Consider the following 9,904-nt stretch of genomic DNA (forward strand, 5'->3'; position numbering starts at 1 on the left):
AATTAACTATATTATTTCTTTATTTTAAATAAAATCTATAATGGCGATTGTATTGTAAAAAATAAGAACTAATTAGTTAATTAATTTTGATCTAAAAGTCTAAATAAATTGATTCTTTAAAAATTAAAGGGTTTAATTTTTAAATGAATATACAAACGATTTAATTGAGTATAAATTAATTAATTTTTAATAAAATATAGAAACTTAATTGTAATTTACCTACTAATGTTTTCATATTTGACAGCATTTTTCATGAATAAGAAATCGCCAACTCAATTAGCATTTTCTTGTTCGATCATAAGTTTGAGAAAAGGTCAATGGTATTGGCGTTTTCTATTATTTCAAAAAACTGTTATTTGACAGAGTACTTACCATATTATTTTAGTAAATAGTTTAAAATTTACATTAATTTAATAAATTATTTTTTAAAAAACATTTTTTTAATAATAAACCCGGTACTTGTTAATTTTTATAATTTTTTCATTTAAATTTTGATAATTCTCATTTTTTTTCTCATTTAAACAATTTTACAATTAAAAAGCTACGCGTCATTAAGCTATTGGCTCCTTTTCCATTCTGGTCAAGAAGTTCCGTCCAATTTAAAAACCCTAGTCCAAGCCTGGGGATTTCTATAAAATTACCAGGAAAACAGAATATACTCTCAGAAAGATCGATGATTATGATAACGACGCCTCCAAGCATTTTCACAAGCACTTGAAGGAGCTTCCATTTTCAACTGCAAAGAGAGATGGGTACCATTCCTTGCTTCCATTTTCAACTGCAAAGAGAGATGGATACCCTTCCTTGCTTCCATTTTCAACTGCAAAAAGAAATGGGTAAGTTTCATTCTCCAACCTTATTATTTACCAGATCTATTCAATCTTTCAATTCTTGTTATTCAACTCACACTCATAAAGATGGCTTGAGATCTAAATGCTATACTGCTTCTTTTAGAGACGTTGATGATGCTATAGCTTGCTTTAATCACATCATTCTTATGCATCCTTGCCTTCTATTGCTAAACTTTTTCTCTATTTGTATATGCTCTTATCAGAATGAAACATTATCACACAGTACTTTCTTTGTCCAGAAAAATTGAATCTCTAGGTATCTCACACGATACTTGTTTAATGCTTCTGCTGATTACACCTTGTGAATTTTGGCTTCTCAATTTTGAAAAAAACCTCAAACATGGATTAGAGCCCAACATTGTGACATTTGCTACCTTCATTGTGGGCTCTCTAAAATCTAAAATCAATAGAGCAGTAGACCTTTCAATGAGATGGTTGCTAGAGGTTATCAATCTGATATACTACTTACAATGTGATAGTAAATGCTCTTTGTAAATGTGGAAAAACAAATTTCGCTATTGGGTTGCTAAAGGGAATGGTCGAGAGAGGTTGTGAGCCAAATGTTGTTACATACTCTAGAATCATTGATGCTCTTTGCAATCAGCTTGATGCTAATGCTTTAGACCTCTTCTCTAAAATGAAGAACAAAGGTGTTTCACCTAACGTTATCACTTACACATGCGTAATTCTGGGTCCCTGCAATTTAGGTAAATTGATTTGAGCAATTGCCTTGCTGAATGAAATGGTGTGGCAGAATATATGACCAAATGTTTATACCTTAAATATATTGATTGGCACTTTGTTTAAGGAAGGAATGGTTTCAAAGGTTCAAGCCTTTTTTGGTATGATGGTTAAATGGAGCATTGAGCCCGATATGGTACTTACAATTCGTTGATGGATGGATATTGTTTGCATAGCCAAATGATTGAAGCTAGAAAAGTATTTGATCAAATGGTAAGCAATGGCATAGCTAATATCATTAGCTACGACATCAATGGATATTGTGAGAACAAATTGATTGATGAAGGAAAGGAACTTTTTGATGAAATGTCTTATACGGTTTAGTTCCCAATACTGTTACTCATAATACTCTTATATATGGCTTGTCGAGAGGGGAGGTCTCAAACTGCACTAGAGGTTTTCAACTACATATGTTCTCAAGGTCACCGGGTAGAATAACTTGCTCCATTTTGCTTCATGGCTTATGCAAATAGGGAGATCTTTGTGACATCACTCGCACTATTTAAAGTGATGGAAAAGAGTTGATTGAAACCTCATGTGTAGAGCTAGGAAGCTTAATGATGCCAAAAAACTATGGTCTAGGATTTTTGAAAATGGTTTACTGCCTCATGCTTATACATATAGTACAATGATAAAAGGATTTTGCAGTGAAGGATTATTGGATGAAGCATGCAAGGTGTTTACAGGAATGAAAGAGGGTGGATATTTACCAAATGGTTGTTGGTATTTTATAACTATTTCTCAGGCAGGAGATTATACCAAAAGCATTGCAACTTATTGGTAAGGGATTTTCTGCAAATGCAACCACTACTGATTAGTAACTACTTTTATCGCATAGTGAAGATCGTATTTGGAGATAACTACAAAATTGTTCTGAAGATACTAAGGTGTAAACGTGAAGTGATATTTTAACAATGAACACCGATTAATGGCTGGATGATTCTTTGATTTGTTGAGTTATTCGTATTTTAAGGTATATCATCTGACAATATTTACAACTCCTCTAGTTAGTTGCTTTTGCTTTTCAAGAGATGTTGTTTATTTATACTAACATCAGTTTTTTGGGTGGTATGTGCACATTATCTTTAATGAATCTATATCCATTGCTAAATTATTTTGAAGAGTAAGCTAACTCTGATTTCTTATATAATTGAGTACAGTAAGCAGAATGGTAAGAAATTACCCTTTGTTTCTGTTTAACAGAAGAATCATTCTGCTCTTTCATAGAGATGGTATCTTTTATAAAGGTAGCCATAATTGATATAGGAAATAGGAAAAAAAAAGTATTAGGTAGCATATGAACATGATGGAGTTAGGAAGGGCAAACAGATCTTGATGAAAGGAAATTGAAAAATGTTTTATTAATGTTGGAATGAAATCCATACAGCCAATCATTACAGTATTTCCCAAAGTAAAAATAGAAAACAAACAAGAGAAAGTATGCTCAATGGCTCAAAGGACAGAAAATAGATAGTGGGACCAAAATCACTTCTCCCAGGCAACACGCCGTCAGAACTCCATATCATAAAAGCTTGTCTAATTATTTTCCCTTCTTCTCTATTTGGATGCTACCATGATTGCCCTTATCATCAGTTGATAACCCCTCTTCTATCCTCTTGTAACAAATTGGAGTTTATCCCATCTAACAAACTGATTTGCATGCCTCTTTAATCATCCTCGCCTGCAGCTGATTGGCTGGACCTTCCCTTTGATTGTTCTTCCTTCCATTATAAATTCTAAGTTGTCATACCCCGATATCTTCAACTGACCACCATGATGACCTTAAATTTCTACCTTTTGTTGTAGTTGAATCTCACGTCGGTTTGGGATAGGTAATGTGCCCTTATAAGAGTTTTAGGTACTCCTTCCTTTGAACTAGTTTTTAGAATGAGTTAGACCTTATTAAATTTAATTTAGTATCCGAGCCTCCCTATTGATGTTAGTCTTCCCGCGTAAATGTGTTATGTTCTAGTGTAGTCTTAGGCGTGAGGGAGGCGTGAGGGTGTGTTAAATCCCACATCAGTTTGGAATAGGGGCAACGTGTCCCTTGTAAGGATTTCAGGCACTCCTCCCCTTAGATTAGTTTTTGGGTGAGTCAAGTCTGGTCCAAATTTAACAGTAATCCCAAAAGCAAAAAAATAAATATAATATCAACCTATATAATAAAAATCAATAACATTAAGTAGTGTTTGAATGTAATTAAAATAAAGTAAAATAGAATATTTTTCATTTTAAAATAAAATCAATGAAAATAAAATAAAAATATATAATATCATCTTAAAAAGTAAGTTATAAAACTTTAAACTAGTTATAAACTCCAATAAATAGAAAATAAATAAAATTAAAAATGATTATAACTTTTTAAAAGAAAATTACATGCCAATAATTTATAGGAAAAATGCTTATTTTGACTTTTAAAATATTAGCGGATAGTTATATAAGTCTTAAAACTTTTTTTTTTTTGGTCAAAATAAGCTGTTCAATTATTAAATTAAGCTAAATAAGTCTTTTAATTTTTTAACATAAATCAAAAGAATGCATATGCCCTTCAAATTTTAGAATTGGATAAATAAGTCTTTTAATTTTTAGAAATAGATAGAAATGGAAACTATATTACGATTTAATGTTAATGTTACATAATAATTATCTAAAATGAGTTATGAGTTGTCACTGTAAAATAAGTTTACGTGGCAAAAGTCTAATAATCGAATGCATGGTCACGCTCAAGAAAAAGAACGCTCAAGAAAAAGAATACTCAAATACTGTTACACTTGGTTCTCTATAAAAAACTCGCCCTCCTTTGAGCTTTTACATGAAGTTACCGTTTTCAGACACAATCCAACATATTCTCGTTATACCTGTAATTATAGGATCATCAACTAGTTAAACTGTTGAGATCTCTTATCAAATAATCGGTCACATTATCGTCGAATTATTAGAAAATGTTATATTTAACGTCATCCTCTTACAATATAAAAGCTAATGATCATAAAGGCAAAAGTATGCAATTCTCTTAGACAATTACTTTTAAGTTCTACATTCGTTTTATTATTCAGTTTACTAACTTGAGCGTTGGAGTGGTCGTCGTAGGCATCAACCCCCTCGCGTCCTCTTTCTTGCAGGTTTAGCCAATCACAAGATAACACTCTTTTTGGTCACATCATTTTATTCTGTTGTTGGGAATCCTTTGAATTCTTTATGTTCACCTGGATTAAAGTCGGTCTCTTATTCTTTTTCTCTTAAAAAAAATTTATCTTTTCTTTCCCTCGAAATGGCCGGTGGTTCACGAGCTTCTACTAAAGTTGCTATCAATAAGGGCGCTATCATTTTTTCCACCCATGGTAGTGGATAAAACACACCCTCAATAGTTAATGAAACAGATCTCAATAATCTAAACAATCTAAACAACGAGCAATTGATCTAATACATCCAAAAGTTACAGGTTACTCTCGAGTAATATAAGACTTAGGGAGAGGTGTCAGTCACGGCTCCCAAAGGAAGGGAGGAAGCCTCCGTTGACACTCTGAGAACTCGGACAGAGGCAGTCAAGAGGTGATCCAAAGGAAAGGCCGAGTTCAAAGTAGATGAGTCAGATGATGCTCCAAAAGATATCGACTGAAAATTGGTAAAGACTCTTCAAAGGTACCAGAAGAAGCAAGAGAAGGATTTTGGCTTGGGTGGCGCCTCATCTCTTTCGGAAGAAATTTTAGTAGAAACATTCTGGACCAAGTTCAAGTTGCTTAACTTAGACAAATATGATGTAACAACAGATCCCAGAAGTCACTTAGTGATCTTTAGAATGATCATACAGTTTTAGGATGTTAATGACTTTGTGTTGTACCGAGTGTTTTCATCAATACTCACAGGTTTGGCTTAGAAATGATACTAACATCTAAGTCTAGGTTTAATTCAGAATTTTATACAATTCACTACATTATTTAAATATAGGTTTATCACTTGTATACTTCCTAAAAAAACTCTCTGACTCGCAGAAGATCGACTAAGAAAAGGGCGAGTCTTTAAGGAGTTTTATCTCATGGTTCAATTGTTGGACCTAAATGTTCTAATCCTTGTTTTGATGATTAATAAACAATTAGTGTGCTACTAATTGTCTTCAAAAGTGTTTGTGTTGAGCTTGTAGGTCCCTTATTAAAATAAATAAGATTGCTTCAGTATCAAGAATGAAAAGTGTCAAATTTGGAAGCATACCACAAGAAAGGGATCAGAATGTAATTTTTTCTTTTGTCAATTTATGCATTGTCAATTTCAATTAATAGATTTTGAAGTATCTCTTGATCACATTCCTATTAAATGTGATAATACAAGTGCAATCAATCTAACCAAGAACCCCATTCAACACTCTAGAACTAAGCATATTGACATTAGACATCATTTCATTCGTGATCATGTGTTAAATGGTGATGTTGTTCTTGAATTTGTGGACACAAACAACCAACTAGCTGATATTTTCACTAAACCTTTAAATGAAGAAAGATTTAACTTCATTAAAAGGGAATTGGGAATGCTAGATGGTGTTGCTTGTTGAGTGTATATTTTTCTTTGAGTATCTTTTTGGAAGCATGTCAAAATTGTTTGATTTAGTTTTAATTTTTGTTAAACAAAAAAAGGGAGGGGGAAGCCCAAAAATTTCAGGTTCGGAGGCATTTTCAGCCCCCTAACCTTCAATTTCAAGGGCAATATAAAAGCGGGAAATTTTCTGTCTTTTTCTTTTCTCTTTTTCGGCCGCCTAACATTTTATTCGGCCGCCGAACATTGTGAAGTTCGGCCGCTGAAGTTTAAGTTCGGCCTCCTAAACGTGCTCAGTTTCGGCCGCCGAAGATTAGTTCGGCCGCCGAAAATGCGCGTCCCTTAAAAACCCCCCGCGACAGTTCATTGTCTTCCTCGCGCGCCCTTTCCCTCTCGCCGAAGCTCTCTCTCTCTCTCCCCGAAGCTCTCTTCATCTTCCTCTTCGAAAATCGGCTGATCCAAGCCAATTTTTTCCCCAAAACCTTCCTTTTTCGTCTTTTTCTTCTCTTAAACGCCGAAAAACACATTTTTTTTTCTTCTCAAAGAACCAATTTCGAGTTTTTTCTATTTGGGTAAGTTTTCTGTTTTCTCTCTCTTTTTATGCGTTTTTGATTTATTTTCTGTTTGTTTAATCTTGTCTTTAGCTCTCTGATATGTCTAGGGTTGTGTATTTGATGAACTTGTTGATAGCGGGGTTATTTTATTGATAGTTGTATTTTTATAAAACTGCCTGTTATTTTTTGCTTGCTCTGTTAATATGTACATACTGTTAGCTGGGTTGTTTTATTTGGTTGGTTTTGTTTTACCAATTAGTTTGTGTTTTTGCATATTAGGAAGCTCTCAGTTTTTTTTTTTTTTTTGTTCTGGTTTTGAATGTGGGCATAGTGTAATAACTTGTTAGCTGAGTATATATATATATCAATGCCTGTTTTTTTTAGCTCTCTGTTAGCTGGGTTATTGATAGCTGTGTATCCATCTTTAAACTGCCTTTTTTTTTTGTGTTTTGTTGCTCTCTGTTAGCTTGTTAGCTGGGCTATTGATAGCTGTTTATATATATATACTCTGCCTATTTTTTTGCTCTCTGTTAGCTGGGTATATATATATATATATATATATTTTTTTTGTTTGTATCTATCTTTATAATACATGTTGTTAGCTGGGTTATTTGTTTGGTTTGTTTTTACAATTTTTTATGATGCAAATCATACTTAGGTTTCTTTTGGACTTCTTTTTCTGAATATGGTTTTGGTGTAATAACTGTTAACAGGTTTGTCCTGTTTATGGGCTGAGTCTTGTTGCTGTCTTGTGCCTTGTTGCTTATAGTTAATTTTTTTTCTTTCTCTTTTTTCATTTGCCTCTGTAGCTGTTGTTTGGGTAAAATGTGTAGAAAATCCATAGCCCGTAGACACCCATACTTTAGAGGTCAATCCAGTAGACAGTCTGAGGCTCCTAGGTCCCCCTCCCAAGACCCTCCTGCCTCTCCCCCCTTTGAGTTTCCTGTAGTTAGAGAGGAGGATCCAGCTTTTCAGCCTTTTTCTCTCAGGTTTGTTCATCCTGGGAGAACAATTCATGCTAATAGTGTTCAGTTCTTTCGCTCTCAGGGATTCCTTCAGCCCTTCAGAGTCCAGGGTTGGGAGCACCTTCTTATCACTCAATCAGACACCCATCCTAGGATTGTTAGGGAGTTCTATGCAAACCTACACACCTTTACCCGTCACACTCCCCCCACCTGGTCAGTTTTGTAAATGGTCAGAGAGTTTTCCTCACTCCTGACATCATTGCTCGGCATCTAGGTGTCTCCAACTCTGGGGCTGTTGTCTCCACCACTCATAAGTGGATCACTGGTGAGGCCTCTTCCCTTCACCAGACTAGGATTATTTCAGGAGACGTAGATCGTGAGGAGCCCTCTAGGCTTAAGGCCTGTGACCTCACCACTCTCCTTAAAGTTGTTCACCACATAGTCACCTATGAGGTTCTCCCTAGAGCAGGTCATAGGACTGCTTTATCCTATTCTGACATGTTTGTAGTATCCTGTCTGCTAGAGGGTCGAGCCCTTAACCTGCCCCATATAATGATTCACACTATAGCTGACTCTCTTAGGCTGAGTAGGGGATGTCTCCCCTTTGGTCGTCATCTTACTCTTCTTCTCCGAGCCCTAGGGGTTGACCCAGGTACCGAGTCGGCCTTACCTTTGTCTAGTGAGTACACCCCCTACACTGAGGCTACCCTCCACCACATGGGTTTGACTAGGAGAGGCAATGAATTTTATAATTCTAGGAGAGATTTTGCAGCCCGCAGAGCAGCACATGCAGCAGCACAGGCACATGATGGTTCTGATGAGGAGTCAGATGATGCTTCTCCTACTGATCTTGAGACAGAGCGAGCTCCCCGAGGCGATGCTAGTACCGGGCGGTCCACCGAGCAGGGTACATCTTCACGGACTGCATCTGATCTGTATGATGCCATGGGTCGTCTGGAGCTGCAGGTTGCTCAGATATCTGATCACCAGACTCAGATATCTGATCGCCAGACTCAGATGGAGCAGCAGTTAGCATGACTTACAGACCAGCAGCAGACCCTGATCGAGCAGCAGAGCCAGATTTTGCACCTTCTTCAGCAGTCATCTGGAGTGCCACCTCCTCAGCCTCCTCAGTGATTTTCTTTGTTTATTTAGTTACTCTCATTTTTTTTCTCTTCTTTTGGTATTGTAATATTTTTTATTTTTGATGATGTCAAAAGGGAGAGAATGGTATAATGGTACTCTTTTGGTTTTATGGATGTTGATACATTGATATCTTTTGGTTTTATGGAGATTGATACATTGATATCTTTTGGTTTTATGGATGTTGATACATTGATATCTATTTGACTCATGATTATTGTGCATAATTATAGCTCTTCTTGAGATACTTTTTTTGTTGGAACTCATTCATTCATATAGGATCCATTGCATCTCATTGCATTGAGTCAAAACCTCCCTTATGTGTCTTCTCACTTTTTAAATATGGCATAAAGTATTTTTTGACAGGGGGAGCATATTAAGGGGGAGTAATTTTTAAAATGCACACACTACACCTATGATTATTATTTTATTCTTTACCAATTGTTTGTCATTATCAAAAAGGGGGAGATTGTTGAACCTAAATGTTCTAATCCTTGTTTTGATGATTAATAAACAATTGGTATGCTACTAATTATCTTCAAAAGTGTTTATGTTGAGCTTGTAGGTCCCTTGCTAACAAGAACGAAATTGCTTCAATCTCAAAAGGAAAAAATGCATATTTTGGAAGCATACCACAAGAAAGGGATCATAAAGTATTTTCTTGTTTATGTTTTGTCAAGTTATTCATTGTGAATTTCAATTAATTAGGTGTGATGGCTCAAGGTTTCTTTCATTTCTAAAAGTTTTTAGATATGGCCAAATCTTTAAATACTTGACTTTCGGGGACTAAAATGATATTTTTCAAAAGAAGTGATTTTGAAATTATTCTTTATCAAAATCAAAGATCTAAAAATATAGGTTACAAAAATTCAAACGGATTGAAAAATGGATTTTTATAGCCTAAGTTATGATTTTTCAAAGAATTTAATGAAATAATTTTTGCCCCCTAAAGCCAACTTTCGGCTTCCGAAAGTCAGGGACAGAGACGAAAGTCCCACATGTTCGGCAGCCGAATATTGACTTTCGGCCGCCGAAAGTGTGTTTTCAGCCTGCCCCCTAAAGTGCATCCTTCGGCTTCCGAAAGTGAGGAACAGAGACGAAAGTCCTGTATGTTCGGCCGCCG

At 35.3% G+C, this 9,904-nt stretch overlaps 1 protein-coding gene across 2 annotated transcripts; it reads left to right on the top strand.

Moving 5' to 3' along the window:
- The first annotated feature begins 613 nt into the window (after positions 1-613).
- On the top strand, positions 614-8,957 carry LOC110607211. Of its 2 annotated transcripts, none has more exons than XM_021746288.2 (2): positions 614-836; positions 7,387-8,957. In XM_021746288.2, exon 2 carries the CDS (start codon positions 8,137-8,139, stop codon positions 8,674-8,676), a length of 540 nt encoding a protein of 179 aa, XP_021601980.1. In that variant the 5' UTR covers positions 614-836; positions 7,387-8,136; the 3' UTR covers positions 8,677-8,957. The 2 variants fall into 2 exon arrangements, with proteins under 2 accessions (XP_021601980.1, XP_021601979.1); XM_021746287.2 differs by having other exon boundaries at positions 7,483-8,957.
- The last annotated feature ends 947 nt before the right edge of the window (positions 8,958-9,904 follow it).

Source organism: Manihot esculenta, chromosome 12, assembly GCF_001659605.2.
Source record: "Manihot esculenta cultivar AM560-2 chromosome 12, M.esculenta_v8, whole genome shotgun sequence".
NCBI lineage: Eukaryota > Viridiplantae > Streptophyta > Magnoliopsida > Malpighiales > Euphorbiaceae > Manihot > Manihot esculenta.